The sequence below is a fragment of the Budorcas taxicolor genome, chromosome 19 (genome assembly GCF_023091745.1).
Source record: "Budorcas taxicolor isolate Tak-1 chromosome 19, Takin1.1, whole genome shotgun sequence".
NCBI lineage: Eukaryota > Metazoa > Chordata > Mammalia > Artiodactyla > Bovidae > Budorcas > Budorcas taxicolor.
The window spans coordinates 42,676,591-42,695,160 of record NC_068928.1 but is presented as its reverse complement, the minus strand read 5'-3'; the positions used below and the strand labels follow the sequence as shown (position 1 = coordinate 42,695,160).

The window sequence follows — 18,570 nt, the reverse complement described above, 5'->3', positions numbered from 1 at the left end:
TGCCATGGCAACGGCGCGCCAGCTGGGAAACCCTGGTAGCGGGTGGGCGGGGCTCATACGTCACCGAGTTGAGACGTCACCTGGGGCCCGACTTCCTTCGGTGTTTAATTCTGGCCAATGGTTTTTTAAATTGAGAGCCTGGTTTGCGACGGGCACTGAGTATACTGAGCATTGGAGAAACAGGTGAATGAAGCCAGGACAAGTCCATCCGTGTGTATCGACCTCTAGCCCTTCCTCTGGTTCCGGCTGGCAGGTCGTCTGTTCTAACGTGTATATTTCTGGAGACCCCGAGATGTGAAGGTCTGCAGGGACTGTGCTCTCCCAGAGACCCTTTAGAATGCGAATCCCTTGGCTTAGGCAACGTTTCCCGTTCCTCTAAACCCTTTCCCCGACCATATAAGGAGAGGCAGCTGCTGGGGGCGTCTCTAGGATCTAAAGATAGCAGCCCCTGCCTCGGACTCCAAACGCCGCAGGGCAGCGGGAGCAGCCATGGCACGGTAAGTGCTTCTGGCCGCCTCTTTCACTAGAGAGTCGCTTCTCTATGTTTTCTGGGCGCTCCAGGTTCTGTGAGGTCCCAAGGGAGCCCTGGACTCCGGGTCTGTACCCTTGGGGTGGTGAAGAGAAATGTGACCTGAATATTCTCCATGTCTCCCTTACCTCTCTACTCTCTCACTTTTCCGCTTCTTCTCAGGTTCCCTCTCACCGCACACCCCAATCCTGTCAGCCCCGCTTCCACTCCCTTCAGTCTTATTTGACCCGCTTTGACCGTGCTGTAGCATAAAACGTCACTGTGTTTTCCCTCCACCTTCCCCAAATGCCCTGCCTTCCCTCTCACACGGCTATGAAGCCCCACCTCAACTCCTCTTCAGGCAGCATGCCCGGACCCTGTGGTACGACAGGCCCAAGTATGTGTTCATGGAGTTTTGTGTTGAGGACAGCACGGATGTCCACGTGCTCATCGAAGACCACCGCATTGTGTTCAGGTAACCCCCGACCCCCTCCCCCTCCCACTTCCTGGGACTCTTTCCTTTCTCTGCTGCCCCCCACTCTCAGCCTTCCTCATCTCTTTAGCAGTATTGTCTCCTCAGCTGCAAGAATCTTGATGGAGTGGAGTTTTACAATGAGATTGAGTTCTATGCCAAGGTGAACTGCAAGGTAAGGGTGGGGTGGAACAGTAAGGACTGGATGGGAAAGCTGTTTGGGAAACTGGAGATTCATTCTAAACCACGGACCCTAAAAGTGAAGCTCTATCTGGCAGGACTCCCGGGATAAGCGCTCTGGCCGCTCCATTACTTGCTTTGTGAGGAAATGGAAGGAGAAGGTGGCCTGGCCCAGGCTCACCAAGGAGGATATCAAGGTGGGTGTGTGGGAAGTGGCTGCTTTTTCTCCTATGTGCTCTGTGTACCCAGGTACCCAAGTTAGGTCTGGGAATCAGCCTTGGCTCCTTTCCCACAAACATTCTGTTACTCACCAGGTCTTGCCTATTTGACCTCCTAAATAATGCATTAAAAAAATTATTTGTCTGCCTCAGGTCTTACTTGCTGCAGGCAGGATCTTTCATTGGGGTGCATGAACTCTAGTTGTGCAAGGGCATAGTTGCTCTGAAGCATGTGTGATCTTAGTTCCACAACCAAGGATGGAACCCATTAACCACTAGATCCCCAGGGAAGTCCTCTCCTAAATAGTCTTGAATCCATGATTTCATGTCTTCCTAATTCAGGCCCTATCCATTTCTGGGTGAGGTTTATTGCATATTTTCAGCCCTTCTGCATTCAACATGGTCTGTCCAAAACACACATTTGACCCTGTCACTCTTCCTCTTAAAACCCTCCAGTGGCTTCTTTTCCCCTAAAAGTTGAAAATTGGCTGCCTGCTAGCTGGATCTGGCTCTCAGATTTCACTTTTAGCAGTCTTCTCAGTGTTGAAAATTATTTTGAAGGGTTACTTACATTTAAAACTGTGAAGATTTCACCTCTTGGCCAGAACCACCATCTTCCAGTAATTCACCAAAATGACCAACAGGGAAAGAGGAGGGGCACCCGCTACATGTTCTCTAGGCCTTTTAGAAACATGGAGTTGTTCCTTTGGCCACATACATGTGAATCTACAAGGAAGGTGATGTTGTAGATCTAAAGGGAAGGGGCACTGTTCAAAAATGAATACCCCACAAATGTTACAATTGGAACATAGCAACACTGGAAGAGTCTACAGTGTTACCCAGCATACTGTTGGCATCTTTGTCAACAAACAAGTTAAGGGCAGGATTCTTGCCAAAAGCATATTAAGCATTCTAAGAGCTGAGGTAGCTTCCTGAAACGTGTGAAGAAATATGGAAGGAAGCCAAAGAGAAACGTCCTTGAATTCAGCTGAAGCACCCGCCTGCCCTGCCTAGAGAAGGACACTTCATTAGAACCAGTGAAAGGGAGCCTGAACTGTTGCAATCCATCAAGTAAGGTGTAAAGAAAATAAAAGACCTGGATTTTTTTTTTAAGGAGAGATTAAGAAAAAAAGAGAGATTTCACCTAAAAATCCAGATTCTCAACTTCTCTTAGAAACTGAAGACTCTGACCACATTGGTCTAAATTCTCAAATGCCTGGAGTTTGAGCTTTAAATAGGGCATGTGCTCCACTTCACTTCACTTCTTTTCATTGTCTCTCTGACATGCTCAGGCATTTGAATGTGTAGCTTCTGCCGTTTGGGTTGAAGTCTCAGCACCACGGTGCAGTGTGGTATATAAGCTTGTGATTTTGCTATTCCTGCCTTCTGCAGCCTCACACCACTTTACTCTCTGCCTTGGACTTCACATTTCAGCCACAGCAAACTGTTTGCAACTCTTTTTCATGCACCAGGCTATTGTTTACCTCTTACTGTGCCTTGTTCCTAGAAACTCTCCATTATCACTACCTTTGCCCACCTAACCTCTGCTCATCCTTCAAGGCAGAGCCCTGAAACCCCAAGAAGCCTGGTTTCCCATACTACCCCCTAAGCCACTGTCACACTTTCCACACTGTATTATAATTTATTTACATTTCCCTTCCCTACTTCTTTTTATAAATTTATTTTTATTATTTATTTGGCTGTGCTGGATCTAGTTGTGGCATGTGGGATCTTCATTGTGGCATCATTCAGGATCTTCTGTTGTGGTGCCTGGACACTCTAGTTGAGGTGTGTGGGCTGCAGAGCATGCAGGCTTCGGTAGTTGTAGCTGGTGGGCTTAGTTTCTCCATGGCATGTGGGATCTCACTTCCTCAATCAGAGATCAAATCTGCATCCCTTGCATCGCAAGGTAGATTCTTAACCACTGGACTACCAGAGAAGTCCCCTTACTTGGCTTCTTGATGGCTGGGACTCAGTATTAAATGTTTTAATAATCCTAGTGCCAACCTCAGAATCACATAGTATGTGTTCAGTAAACACCTGTTCAGTGAATGAGTGAACAACTTCTTTCCCTGTCTAAGCATGGGAACCTAGAGTATCAGCCTCCAAGAGTTGTCTCTGATTCCAGGGAATGCAGCTTTGTTGACCCCTAGGATGCTTTATGATACAGTTATCTTTCTAGATGTGTTATCTCTCTAGTCAGTCTGCTCCTGGAGGGCAGAGTTTATGCTTTTCCATCCTCTACAGTGCCTGGCATCGTGCTTGGCACTTAGTAACTTCTTGGTCAACCTTTGCTGTTGCTGCTGCTGCTGACATGGCAGCCCAGAGGAGGGGTTAGTCAAAGGGGAAAGATGATACCCCCAATGACTCTCTTTCCCCCAAACATGCTCCCACACATGTCCACACTCACCTATGCACCTCTGCTGCTGCCTTCCTGACCTGGGACTCTGTGTGCTTTTCTCCTGCAGCCCGTGTGGTTGTCTGTGGACTTTGATAACTGGAGAGACTGGGAAGGGGATGAAGAAGTGGAGCTGGCTCAGGTGGAGCATTATGCAGAGGTAATTCCATTTTCTGCCCATCTCAATCATTTTTGGTGCCCCTCCGCACACACTCAAGGATTGTCATTAACTGTGCTGTGCTCTGCTTAGTTACTCAGTCGTGTCTGACTCTGCAACCCCATAGACTGTAACCTGCCAGGCTCCTCTCTCCATGGGGATTTTCCAAGAATACTGGAGTGGGTTGCCATGCCCTCCTCCAGGGTCATCAGGCTAGGCAGAAGTATGTGAGCTTCCCGGCAGGCTGCTTATTGGTGTGGTAGTCTTTATATGTTTTGCGCATTGTTTAGTAGGGATGCAAGAAATGAATATTCTGTCCGTGAAACTATAAACAGATTTATTCACTGTTTAGAGTAGAGCCTGTATTCTGAAGAAGTTTGGCAAAACCTTTTCCTACTTTTCTGTAATTCTTGTTCTCTCTTCTGTTTTCTTTACATATGTGTGTGTATTTTTCATGACCCACACAGCTTCAGGGGAAACTCAAACTATGCAGTCTACAAATTCACATCACAATATAAATCACTGTTTCCCAATAAATTGCACATTACATAAGATATTTGGTTTCAGAATTTCAGCTACTATTTATTCAAGTTGCAAAAGCACTAATAGACACTAACCCAGATTTGTTAGGGTGTGTATGTGTGTGTGTTTAAATTTCCTTTTAAAAAGGGGATCAATGTACTTTTCTCCAGTTATTCCAGTGTTATAGGGGCTTTAAAACTGGGGCAACTGTTTGCCTGGGGCCATTTTCTGGTGGTTCATTGATATGCAGGTTGCTCTTCCTTCACTCCTTTTATCTCCTGTGACTCCTCTTCTCTTCCTACCAGCTTTTGAAAAAGGTCAGCACCAAGGGACCACCCCCTGCAATGGATGATCTGGATGTAAGTAAAGCCTGTTCCTTAACCCTTCACTTTCCTTTCTGTCCTTAAAAATAAAGATACTAGAAAGGTCCCAGTCTCTAGCATATCATAATTCTCAGTGCACGTTAGCCAAATCTGAATTTGACACAGGAGGTCAAATGTCCTTCTTTAATGCTTTAGAAAACCCCAGAAAGCCCTTCCTCCTTTCCATCTCTTCCCTTCTGCTTCTCCATTTTAGAGCAGGCCTGGCCCTGTTTATTATCTTTACAGCTGTAAGGACCAGCTGTTGAAATTCTCATATTAAATGATTCATGGCACAATGCTGCTTAGAGTACCAGTGGCTTATTTTATCATCCAAAATTTAAATCCTTCTGTGTTAGGCTCCCTAGAAGTTGTGTGATTTAGAAAATCACCAAAGAAAACTTTGGAGGGAGTTACAGGGAGTGACGGAGAAGGCAATGGCACCCCACTCCAGTACTCTTGCCTGAAAAATATCATGGACGGAGGAGCCTGGTAGGCTGCATGCAGTCCATGGGGTCTCTAAGAGTCGGGCACAACTGAGCGACTTCACTTTCACTTTTCACTTTCATGCATTGGAGAAGGAAATGGCAACCCACTCCTGTGTTCTTGCCTGGAGAATCCCAGGGACAGAGGAGCCTAGTGGGCTTAGTACCAGCAGCAGCAGGAGGAGCAGCAGCAGCAGAGGGAGTGAGCAGCTTTCGTGAACACAGATGTCCACTGCAGACTCTACAGGTGTTTCTGTCTTCTTTTTTCTCTAGGATGATTCTGACAGTGCCGATGCAACAAGTAATTAACTTTCTGTGACAGCAGAGCTGAAGAGGAAGCTGTGGCTATCGTCTAGTCACTCTAACAAGCCAGGACTTGCATCTCTGTCAGCTGCTTGATGGTGTACCAGCGTCCTCTGAGATCTCTGAACTTTCCTAGAAGCTTTTTATTAAGGGTCTTCCGTCATTTTTTTTTTTAAATTTCTTCCATTGCTTTCATTTTATTTATTATTATTATTTGCCGTGCTATGCAGCATGTAGGGTCCTAGTTCCTTGACCAGAAATTGAACCTGCACCCCCTGCATTGGAAGTGCAGAGTCTTAATCACTGGACTGCCAGGGAATTCCCTCCTTCATGTTTTAATTTTTTTTCTTAGGCACTTGCTATGGCTGCTGTATCAGATGGCAGGATAGGAGAGGAGCAGACAGATGGGGCCTTTGACTTCCTACGGATTGGCCATAATCTTTGTATTTGTACTCATCAAGGCTTTCTTGAGTATTTGAGCCTGTGTGTGTGTATGTCTTAAAGTAAAACCCACAGAAACAACATATAGATTATAATAAATCTCTAGGAACTGTTCTCTGTCTCTTTCCTTCTGGTACTTCTTCCTCCTGGAGGCAAGCCTCTTCCCCCTCTATAGCTCCTTTCCAGTGGAGAGGTGGGTGTCAGATGTCCTGGCCCTTACTGTCGAGATTGGAAGAACAAAGATGTTGGGAGCAGACTTGTAACCAAGCTGAGGAACTTTTCCATGCCCAGACCTATGCTCTGATCTTCAGAGCAGGATCCAGTCTTTCATGGTATGGCTAACACTGCCATCTCTAGCATCAGCCAGAAACCCACTTCAGCTTCCTGCATACTCCAGAAATATCTTTATACTTTTAAAGCTAATTGTTACATTAGTTAATGCCTATGTCTCTTTACTCCTCCATTCATCAGCTACCCCATTCATCCATAAACATTTTTTGATTACCTAATGTGTACTTAAACTATGACTTAAACAAAATTCAATACCCAGACCTTGCCCTTGAACTCAGGGTAAAGTACTGAGATTTGTTTAAAGAAACCAAAATTTATATCAGTAATTCATGGACTCAGTTTAAAAAATTAAATGTATAGAAAGGTGTACAATGTAAAGTAGGATTTGTATTCTCTTAATAGCTGTAACCATTGTTAATAGTTTCTTCAATAAACATATATCTATATATAATATAAATTATATAATACCTATAATTTATATAATTATATATAAAACAATATATAACATGTCTGGAACATAAACAGTATCCTGTATTGTGTATATACAGTACAATATATATTAAAATCTAACACATGCATGGGCAGATGCAGTGTGTCCATGTGTAGTGGGGCTCACACTATTATATATATCTTGCACCCTGCTTTTTTTCACTTAATATATATTGGAGTTCTTCCCAAGTCAGTGTACATAGATCTGACTCTTCTTTATGGCTCTATGTTATTCAGTTGAACATATTTTCCATAATTTAACTGGTTCCTTATCAATTTGGTCTTCTTCAGTTTGCACGAAGGTGAAAATTGAAATTTCCTTGCATTAAAAAGTACATCTTTACATGTTTAGCAAGAACATGTAGGGTAAATCCACACCACCCCTCACCTCTACCCCCTGCCAGAACCAGGTGGGACCCTGGTTCTCCCACCAGGGATTGAACCTGGGCCCTGGCAGTGGAACCACTGAGTTCTAACCACAGGACTGCCAAGGAGTACATATAGTGTAAAGTCTAGAAGTGAAATTGTTAGGTCAAAGAGCAGATACATGTAAACATTTTGAAAGCTGTTGCTAAGTTGTTCTTAGATGAAATACTGATTTTCACTTCCACCACCAAGAGTGCTCCATTCTCCAAACCCTTTTAGGTATTTGCCAAGATAAAATTATACTTGGCTTGATTTGCTTGATTTATTTATTTCCAGTGGTCCTGCAAGGCTTGCAGGATCTTAGTACCCGAACCAGGGATTGAACCCAGGCCTTCAGCAATGAAAGTGCAGGATCCTAACCACCGGACCACCAGGGAACTCATTGGTTTCATTTGCTTTAAATTATGAGATCGCTTATTGTTCATTAGTGACTAATGTTTCTTTTTAGAACCTCCCTCAGTAAAGAATTTGCCTGCAATTCACGAGACCTGGCTTCGATTCCTGGGTTGGGAAGATCCACTAGAGAAGGAGATGGCAACCCACTCCAGTATTCTTGCCTCGGAAATCCCATGGACAGAGGAGCCTAGCAGGCTACAGTCCATGGGGTTGCAAGAGTTAGACACAACTGAGTGACTAAGCACAGTATTTATATATTATCTAAGTAAACTTTATATCTTATTTGAACTTCATATCAACCGTATAAAATAATTGTCTTTTCTTAATAGTGCTCAAACAGGTTACAGTAAGTGGCAAAGCTGGGACCTGAACTTGTATAGCATATCTCTCTTCGCCTACAATTCTGAAAACTGAAAAGTTCTAAAATATGAGTTTAAAAAATTAACAACAAAACTCATCTGGCATCAAAACATGACCTAAAATGATGTTAGGCTATTTATAGTCTTTGTTTATTCGGTTTAGTGCATTTATTTCTCAGTATAAATATTCATACATTTGATCACAAGGGGTTGCTCCAGAATTCCAAATGGAATACATTAGGTAACATATAGGTATGGTCTGCATTACTGCCTAAAATCAGGAAAATCCTAAATTCTGAAGCATCTGGAGACTTCAAGCTTTTTATTAGTTAATTTAAAAGAACAGAACCTGGAGGAGGAAATGGCAATCCATTCCAGTATTCCTGCCTGGAAAAATCCCATGGACAGAGGAGCCTGGTGGGCCACAATCCATGGGGTCCTAGAGTCCGACACGACTGAGCACTTAGCAGCAAAACAGCAGAAAGAAAGTTAATCTAAACTTTTAACTCGTTTAACGTTTTAAGACACTGATTGCAGTTTAACTTCTTTTAATCTCTTTATCTGCACTGTCCAATTAGGTAGCAATGGTCACACATGGTTACTGAGTACTTGAAATATTGATAGCCCCAACTGAGAAGTGCTGTAAGTGTAAAATACACATCAGGTTTCGAAAATTTTGTACGGGGTGGGGGAGAAACTCTTATTTTAAAATACTCATTACATGATGAAAAAATTTAGATATGATCATTTAAATAAAAATATTATGAATATATGTGGCTTGTATTATAATTCCATTGGGCGGCGCTGCTGTGTGTATTCTCAAACCAGTACCATCCACGTTTCTAACGACCGGCCTTCTGCGGGTCCGAATTATGTCCCTCCAAAGGGGCCAAACGAAGTGCTTCGACAAGTTCAGACCGCAGTTTTGTCTTGTTTTTTTTTTTTCTGGTCCTTTTCACAAACAGTCGTTAAACAATTCCGAGCGCCTGCAAGTCGCGTTTTATATAAATTTGTCCAAACCGCATCCCGTTCTTTGCCCTGCTGCGCCTGCGCAGAGACGCGTCCGGCGTGAAGATTGTCCCACTTTGCTCTCCGTCCGCCGCCGGGCGTTTCGGTGAGCGCGCATCCCCACGTCCCGGGAGACAGCAGCGATGGCGTTTCGGTGTCAGCGGGACAGCTACGCCAGAGAGGTGCGGCCAGCGGGGCGGGAAACCTGTTGCTCCGAGAGGGTGCGGCGGTGCGGGGCGAGGGGGCGCCGAGCTGGATTCAGTCCGGTGCGCTGAGGGTTGGGGTCGCGGCTTACTTTCGCATCCCTCTCCACCCAGTTCACCACCACCGTGGTCTCCTGCCGTCCCGCGGAGCTGCACACCGAAGGAAGCAACGGCAAGAAGGAAGTGCTGAGCGGTTTCCAAGTGGTACTGGAAGACACGCTGCTTTTCCCCGAGGGCGGGGGACAGGTACCAGGCCCATCTCGCTCCCCTCCCCTCCCTTCCCTTCCCAGGAAGCCCTCAATTCCTTTCTCACCAAGTGAGAAGTGTCTTTTGTCTCTCAGTCTCAGCTGTAATGAATACAGTTGGAAATTAGCTCAATTCAGCTCATTTGTTCACTCAACAGATACTTATCAACGGATACTTATCCAGCCTTAAAATATCCTCTTTGGTATTGTTCCAGACTCTGAGGATAAAGGTTGAACGAGAAAGTGTTTCTGCCTACATAGTGTATTTGTTGGAGGAAACAGACAAAATGGTTACTAGATAAATAGTATACCAGCTCGGATAAGTTCTATGAAGAAAACTAAAGTTTGAGGGAAAGAGAGTGATGGGATGATCTCCTGGGTAGAGGACAAGTTAGTTTAGTCAAGAACTAAGGGAAGTGGGGGGTAAGCCGTTCCTGTCATCTGGTGGTGCAGGTGGGGGAGGGGAAGTATTTCCAGGGAGGGAGAATAAGTGCAAAGGACCTGAGGTCAGAATTCCATTAGCATGTTTAGCACAGAGGAAAAAGTTTCCTCTGAAGCAGCACAAGAGAGGGCAGACTTACCAGTACTGTGATGGGGTAGGGACAAGATCCAGTGAGAACTTGAGAAAGGAGGATACTCACTCAAAGGTGGGCATTGTGAGAGAGGCTTTCCCAGCAGAGAGAGTAGCACAGTCGAAGGCAGGGAAGCCTGAAAGAATCTGACAAGTCTGGTTAATTTCAAATAGTCCCATATAGTTGGAGCTTATGGTACGTGTTGATGACAGGCTAGAGATAGCTTTGGAAAGCTAAGTGGGGGCCATTTCAGAGGGCCTTGAAGAATGTGTTAAGGTGTGTGGACTTCATTCAGGAAGCTGTGGTGAGCTATAAAAGTTATTAGGCAAAGAAATTATGTGAGAGAACGTACTCAGTAAACTGCCCAGCACAGAGGTTTTCTGATCTGCTGAAGGAAAACCTGTGATATCCGGTATCCATAGTGAGTCTCATTTTATATACCACCTCTTCCAGGAAGTCTTCCCTGATTTCCCAAGATTGTTAGGTCCCTTTCCTTTGAACTTCTCTAGAGCAGTGTACTTTTTTGAACTATAGCAGGCTGTAGGTCATTTTGCAATTGTCTGTTAGCATGTCTGTATCTTTTCCAGACTCTTCATTTGCATGAGGGACCATGCCTTATTTACATTGTATTCTTGGGCAGGCACAGTGTCTTGTAAGCAGTTGTATTTTGTAATACTTCATATTTTTATAATTTAATCCTAGTAGCAGTGAAGAAGATAGAATGGAAGGAGATAGAAAAATTCTGATCATTTTAGAAACTGTTGAAAGAGAAGAATCTAAACCAAGTAATGAGAGTGAGGATTAAGTTCTTTGGGTTTTACTAAAAGTTTCCTTGGTATAGTTACAATGTTTAACTCTGTTATTCTGTTCTGAAGACCAAAATATACAGGTGTTCAGAGTGAAGAGGACAGAGACAGTCCCCTCCTGGAACAAAATGGACCACCTCACTTGGCGTTGCCTTTCTCCCTTAGGGAATCTCAAATTTTGGGTGTGTTTCTCACATACTTGCCCTGGAGAGTCTTTGATTCCAGGAGTTAGGTAAGCCCTACCTGCCACCACTGATTATCTTTACTTCTTTACGCAGCCTGATGACCGTGGTACAATCAATGACATCTCTGTGCTGAGAGTGACTCGCCGGGGCACCCAGGCTGATCATTTCACCCAGACGCCCCTGACCCCTGGGACTGAGGTTCAAGTCCGGGTGGACTGGGAACGGAGGTTTGACCACATGCAGCAGCATTCAGGTAGATGGGTGGGATGGGACACCTCTAGCAGGGGCAGTTGCTGTTTGGGAATGTCAAGATGATTGAGATATGGTGTGGGTTCTCCAGGAGTTAACCTTTTAGAAGAGAGAGACATATTCAGAATCAGGATTCTGGCAAGATGTGATAAACGTTATAAACACAAAATGAGCAGGACTTCTCTCGTGGTTTAGTAGTTAAGAGTGCCTGCCAATGCGGGGGAAATAGGTTCAATCCCTGGTCCAGGAAGATTCCACATGCGCCACAGCTACTGAGCCCATGTGCTGCAACTGCTGAAGCTCACATACTTTAGATCCTATGCTTTGCGACAGGAGAAGCTGACGCAGTGAATAAACCTGGGCACCACAACAGGGAAGTAGCCCCTGCTCATGACAACTAGAGAAAGCACACGCAGAGCGACAAAAACCAAGCACAGCCAAAAAAAAGAAACCTCCAAAATGACCAGTTAAAGTATTAGAATAACTGCTGGATTTAAGTTACTTACTCCCACTGGATATCTTCATCTGGATATGTCTCATAGCCTTCTTATACTCAAAATGTCCAAAATGGAATTAAAAAGCCACCCCTTCCCCCAGATCTAGTTTTTCGTTTGCCTTCTCTATGTTTAGTGCATGGCATCAGCATCTACCCAGTTGCTTGAATCCTCAGAGTCTGTTCAGACCCCTCTTTAGGGATAGCCAGTCAGTCTGCGTCCTGTCAGTTTACTTTCTCAATACTCCTCTGCCCACTTCCACCGTTAACGCCGTTGTCCTTGTCCCACCTCTCGCCATCTCTCCCCTGCCCTCTGTAATAGCCTTTTGGCTACTCTCCCTACATTCAGTCTTGCTACTTTGCAGCCCATTCTCCATAGAGCAGCCAGAATAATTTAAAACTGAAAATCCGATCAAGCCGCTTTCAGCTTTCAAGCTTTTCAAAGGCTGCCTGTATCTCATGCTAAAGCCAAACATCTCGTCATGGGCTGTAAGAGCAGCCTGGGCTGGTGCTTACCTACTCCAGCCTCATCCAGTATCCCTGCTTCCTGCTCTCTGCATTCTGGCCTTCTCTTGGTTTCTTCAGTATACCCTGCTTGTTTCCTCCTTCAAGGCCTTTGGCTGTCTTGTTCCTTTTGCTTTCACAGTTGGCCCTTCTTTTCCTCTTGTGTTTTTTCCTCCTCCTCACTGTCATCGATCAGGGATAACACCGTATCTCTAGTATCAAGCCCTGTTCCTTTATGTGTAGGCACTTGATAAATTTCTGTCAAATGGGGAGTTGCCTGGTGGCCTACTGGCAAGGGTTCCAGGTTTACGGCTGTGACCCAGGTTCAGTTCCTGGTTGGAGAACTGAGAGGTCTTGTAAGTTGTGCGGTGAAGCCAGGAAAAAACAAAAATTCAAAACAAAACCAAAAAAATGCCTAAAAAATTTTCTTTTTGTCAAATGAATGGATGTGGCTCAATGAGAACCTGAGTTCAAATCCTGCCTCTGATGAAGTACCTTGCTTTGGCAAGTCATTTATTTGATCTATCTAGGCCTCGATTTCCTCATTCACGAAATGGCGTCATAAAGCTTGCAGAATTCTGAGGATTTTCAATAAAGTATCTCTCAAGAGTATTACCCAATGTCCAGCAGGTCTTCAGCAGAATTTCTGGGATGACATTGACATGGGGATTGTGTGACTGCCTGGGCTCTTTACTCTTCTCCTGTCTCCTCTCTCTCTTCAGGGCAGCATCTCATCACCGCAGTTGCTGATGATCTTTTTGGGCTGAAGACAACATCATGGTGAGCAGGGGACTGCCCAGCCTGGGTCCCTGACTGCCAGCTCCTCATGGGTTAGGGGCAGGAAGATAAAATCTGCCCTGCTCACCTGGTCCCCGTGAAGATGGGGTGGTGGATGACTTTGTGTTCCCCCCTGAGAAACATCTGCCTTTGCTTAGGAGTGAACATAGAATTTGGAGCCCAGTGACCTAGAGGGTGAATCCCAGCTGTATGACCTTGATCATGTTCCTTAGTATTAACCCCCTCACCTGTAAAATGGAAGAGAGAGTCCCTGCCTTGTGACATTTTTGTGAGGATTCAATAACAGCATTTATATGAACATGCTCTGTAAATGATAATCTTCCTTATACTGTTCATCGTCCCCATCAGCATCCTGTGACCACTCTACTTCTGGCAGGGAGTTGGGGCGACTCCGGAGTGTCATTGAGCTGGACAGCCCCTCTGTGACTGCAGAGCAAGTAGCTGCCATCGAGCGGAGTGTCAATGAAAAAATCCGAGATCGGCTGCCAGTGAATGTGCGAGAACTGAGCCTGGATGATCCAGAGGTGGAGCAGGTGAGGGGGGAGCCAGCGGGGTGGCTTCTGGAGAGTGCCCACCCGAGGGCTCCTCATCAAAATTCAGACAGCCCTCCTCCTCTCCTCACGTTCCAGGTGAGGGGCCGGGGTTTGCCGGATGATCACGCTGGGCCTATTCGAGTTGTTACCATCCAGAACATTGATTCCAATATGTGTTGCGGGACCCATGTGAGCAATCTCAGTGACCTTCAGGTAGGTGAGAAAGGGCTCTTGAATGGATGGGAGAGAGGGTGTCAGGGGTAGGGGATCACAGCAGGGCTGGGAGTGATGGAGGGGACACCCGAGGGGTCCTGAGTGAAGTCACTCCATTATTGCTCCTGAGCTGTTTGGAGAGATCTTGGTCTCTTTTACCCTCCAGCACCGCTATGGCTTATCCATGTATATCTGTGTATGTTACGTTCTTGTCTCATGTAGGTCATTAAAATTCTGGGCACTGAGAAGGGGAAAAAGAACAAAACCAATCTGATCTTCCTGGCTGGGAACCGGGTGCTGAAGTGGATGGAGAGGAGTCATGGCATTGAGAAGGCGCTCACAGCTCTGCTGAAGTACGTACGCCCCTTTCCCAGGCTCGACTCTTAGCTCCTGGGCAGCCAGAGTGTAGCCTGCCCACCTGCACGGGAGACAGAATACTCTTATATCTGGGAGGTGAGATGCAGTCATAAATGCTGCAGTGCTTTGGGTAGTTAGCCAGATGCACACAGAGTGGTTTCTTCCTTTATATCCTCTCCCCGCAACCTCCTGAGGCCCCCTCGAAATGTCCCCGGGTCCCATCTGGAGGGAGACACACCATCAAGAGGGGCATTGTTGATTTATGCCCAACACCAGAAGCAGTTGGGAAACTGAGGAGGCCTCCACGAACCTTTCTCTTGCAGGTGTGGAGCAGAGGACCACGTGGAAGCAGTGAAGAAGCTGCAGAACTCCAGCAAACTCCTACAGAAGGTGATTTATCCATGGAGGGTGGAAAGGGCGTGGGCTCTGCCTGAACAGGCTCCCAGACTCAGCCCCTCACCTGACCAGATGAGCAGTGTGTCAGCAGTGAGGGGCCAGGGGAGAAGACAGTGCTCCCTCTGGTTACCCTTTCCCTGCCGGATGACTGACTGACAGCATCCATTTCAGAACAACCTGAATCTGCTCAGAGACCTGGCTGTGCACATTGCCCACAGCCTTAGGAGCAGCCCAGACTGGGGAGGTGTGATCACATTACACAGGTGAGACAGGCAGGGGGTGCTGGGCTTTGGGCTCAGCCTCTTCCCTGCACAGAGTGCAGGAGTGGGAGGCCGGTCACCCCTCTGGTATTCTCAAGACTGAGAAGACCCTGAGTAATGTTTTACCTTCCAGGTTTCCTGGGTTTGATACAAACATCTTCACTGTAACTTTCTTAGTACTTTGCCTCAGATCCTTTACCATCTAACAATTCTCTGCTTACCCGGGAGAATCCTGTTTAAGGGAAGTAGAAACAACATAAAGCAAAGCTTATTGTAACGTGCTCAGGCTGAGAAGGACGTCGGGCTGGCCCTCCATTTGCCCTCTTTCTTTGGCACTTTGCAGGAAAGGCAGCGGGGAGGCCAGTAGGAGGAGCTGGGCTTCCTGCCGTTTCCCAGCCCCATTTGCAGCCTGGGTCTCACATCTTTGTCCTTTGTTTTAGGAAGGACGGCGATTCTGAGTTCATGAATATCATCGCCAATGAGATTGGGTCAGAGGTAAGAGGAGCGTGAGGTTCTCTGTCCACCCTAGTTGGAGACCTTACAAGGTGTCTTCCTCATGAACATGTGAAAAATAGGAAACAGAAATTCATTCAGTGACATTTTCTCAACACTAACCATGAGCCGGGCTCTGTTTTACGTGTCAGACTTGGTCAGTGGTATTGACCTTTCTGGGACTGTGACATTTACCAGCTTTGGAGCTCCTTTTATCAGAACTGTAATTCCTCCCTACCACCCATATTTATGTGTGCCAAGGGCCTTATTTCAGAAATATGGGGCTTGGCTTGGTCCCTAGAAGGCCATCCCTTCTGTTTACCTTTGCCTCAGGCAGGCGTTCCTCCTGGTCCTGACTGTCCAGGTCTGTCTTTTGCCTTTACTCCAAAAATACTCTTTGAAATATTCACTCTTGGCCAAGCAGTGTGTACATCTCTCTTCGTAATTCTGTGTAGAGAGTACATATTCTCAAGGAGCTCACTTTTATTTGGGAAGATAGCTATGTATGCTGATGTTTGTAATTTAGGGTGGTTGATGCTAGAGTGAGAGGAGTGCATTCTCTGTCAGGCTCAGGAGGCTTCAGGGCAGGGGCCTAGAAGACTGCTTAGGAGTTGGCAGACCCAGGAGCCAGGGCGGCCAGGCTGAGGGAAACACGGAGGTTTAGGCAGTGGCAGGCACAGTGCAGGAGGGCAGTGGGGTGGCCAGGCTCCAGAGGTTGGCAGGAGTCAGATTATGAAAGGCATTTTATTCTTAATCATGGTCAGCAGCCTTCTGCCCCCTACTTAATGTTCAACCTGAGTTCCTAAAGCCACTGTCAAAGTTTCTTGTCCCTTATGGCCCCCAGAATGAAGGGGCTGTCTTATCATTCATCAGGAACATCACTTGTGGTTTAGGGGGAAAAGCTGTTTTTCTTTAAAGTACAATCGACATATCACATTGTCTAAGATGTACAGTGTGTTGATATATAGCAATATAGCAATATATATAGCAATATATAGCAGTATGATAAAAATGTGTTCTTAAGGCTGAAAAGAGTTTAGAGGGGTTTGGCTGCATATCGTTAAGTATCAGGGCTGATCTTCTTGTCTTCCGTCCTAGGAGACCCTCCTCTTCTTAACTGTAGGCGATGAGAAAGGTGCTGGACTCTTCTTACTGGCAGGACCAGCTGAGGCCGTGGAGACCCTGGGGCCCAGGTAATTTTCTGTGGACAGCTGTGTGCGGGTGGGAGAGCCTGTAAGCCTAACCTGCTAACATAGCCCTTGGTGAATGCAAGGGGCCACTGCATCTGCATCACGTTGATCCCATCACAGCTGTGTGAGGTTGGCTGAGCAGAAACAATGATCACCACCATCATTCCCATCACCACTTTTCCATCATTTCATCACCACTTTTCTATATGAGGGACAGCACGTCCTGTGCCTCAGATCTCACTGTTAAAGTGAGAGAACTGAGACTCAAGCCCAGGACTTTTTGTCTCCAAATCTAATGTACGTGGTGTTTTTTCTTTTAGAAGTTGAGATTCGTAAGTGATGCGTGAATATAGGTTTTGGATTCTCCCTAGGCAGATGAAATAGGTGCTTAAGGCATCCACAAAATAGAGGCACAGACAAACTTGGGGGAAAAAATTAGGATTTTGACCCTGAATCAAAAAAGGCATTGATGTAGTTATTATAGAAAAATTAGAATTGTGTTGGACTTTTATTTTTTGTATTTTCTTATTTTAAATTAGCTATGGAGGTGGAGTATGTCATATTCTTTGTGGCATTTAGGGTTTTTGAAGTCCTTGATTGGCTCTGATAAATACATGTTCATTGTAAAACATTAAAGGAAAACAGAAGTGTTTAGAGCAGAGGTTCCTGACAGATGGCCAGATGAGGCCTGTCTGTCTCCTGACGGTTAGCCAAATGAGGCCTACCAGATAGACTGGTTTGGCCTGTGTACTGTTTTAAATTTTCAAAATTAATTGCTACCTTTTAAAATCAGATTTTTACTTAAAAATGTATAGAGTTCTGGCTTTTTTCAAAAATGGTGGGGGTGGGAAAGGGCATGCTCTTGCATTTCTGTGTCCACATGCCTGCAGGGTAGCGTCTGTGAGGATGTAAGCGCCGGCCACCTCTTCAGACGCCATAGGCTCAGCCAGTGCTGCAAGCCCTCCTTTCTTACTCAGCCCCAGTTGCTTCACTCACTGCTGTTCCCACAGGCCTTCGTGTCTACAGCTCTTTACCCCTGATTATGCTTGCCCTGCTCCCTGGAGGTTGCCATAATTTAGCCCATTTCTAGGCACTTCTGTTGTTTGTAGTTATTCACTCTTGAAATCAACACAGTACATGTATCTTTGTGCCCCTGTACAACTATTTCTAGAAGCCTTCTACTTTTTCTCTCCCTCCCCCCTCAGCCCATGAGGAAAGCTTCAGGGCTGGCCTTGTTTTTCCCGTGACTTTTCCCTCAGAGACGCCCTTGACTGTCTGTCTGCTCCCCAGGGTGGCTGAGGTGCTGGAAGGCAAGGGAGCTGGGAAGAAAGGCCGCTTTCAGGGCAAGGCCACCAAGATGAGCCGGCGGGCAGAGGTGCAGGCGCTTCTCCAGGACTACGTCAGCACGCAGAGCGCAGAGGAGTGAGGACTCGGGCGCCTCGCTGGTCCCCCGTTGATAGCGGGCCTCCTGAGACCGCAGAAGGAGTCTCTTGGACAATAAAATAGTTTGACTTGAAATGATTGTGGTACCATGTATATTTATATGACAAGTGACGAATTTATGCAGTGTATTCCAGTGTGCTTATGCAGTCAGTGTCTTTGTGAATAAACAGCTTTCTTCCTTTTTTTTAAAAAAAATTTTATTCAAGTATAGTTGATTTTCAGTGTTGTGTTAATTTCTGCTATATAGCAGAGTGATTCAGTTATACAAACTATACATTCTTTTTCATAGTCTTTTCCATTATGGTTTGTCACAGGACAGTGAATATAGCTCTCTATGCTACACAGTAGGACCTTGCTCTTTATCCGTTCTATATATAATAATTTGCATCTGCTAATCCCAAACTCCCAATCCTCCACCTCCCTCCACCCCCGTGGCAACAAGTCTGTTAAGTCTGTGAGTCTTAAACAGCTTTCTTATTCGGCTCCTGTTAGTCATACCCTACCCGTGAATGTTATGTTGATGAACTGTATGAATTTATCTAAATCCAGCTGCAGTCTTTCCTTGTATAGAAATGCAGCTGCCCACAGAGAGATGAGTCAGGCTGGAGGCTTGGCTTAG

General features: G+C 45.7%; 1 protein-coding gene across 1 annotated transcript; it reads left to right on the top strand.

Moving 5' to 3' along the window:
* The first annotated feature begins 131 nt into the window (after positions 1-131).
* Positions 132-18,026, top strand: LOC128065282 (alanyl-tRNA editing protein Aarsd1). Its single transcript, XM_052658438.1, has 17 exons — positions 132-497; positions 870-983; positions 1,089-1,155; positions 1,259-1,357; positions 3,847-3,936; positions 4,761-4,814; positions 9,330-9,461; positions 11,117-11,276; positions 12,992-13,049; positions 13,444-13,600; positions 13,697-13,813; positions 14,036-14,166; positions 14,494-14,560; positions 14,738-14,829; positions 15,267-15,321; positions 16,417-16,511; positions 17,799-18,026. Exons 1-17 carry the CDS (start codon positions 490-492, stop codon positions 17,932-17,934), a joined length of 1,632 nt encoding a protein of 543 aa, XP_052514398.1. The 5' UTR covers positions 132-489; the 3' UTR covers positions 17,935-18,026.
* The last annotated feature ends 544 nt before the right edge of the window (positions 18,027-18,570 follow it).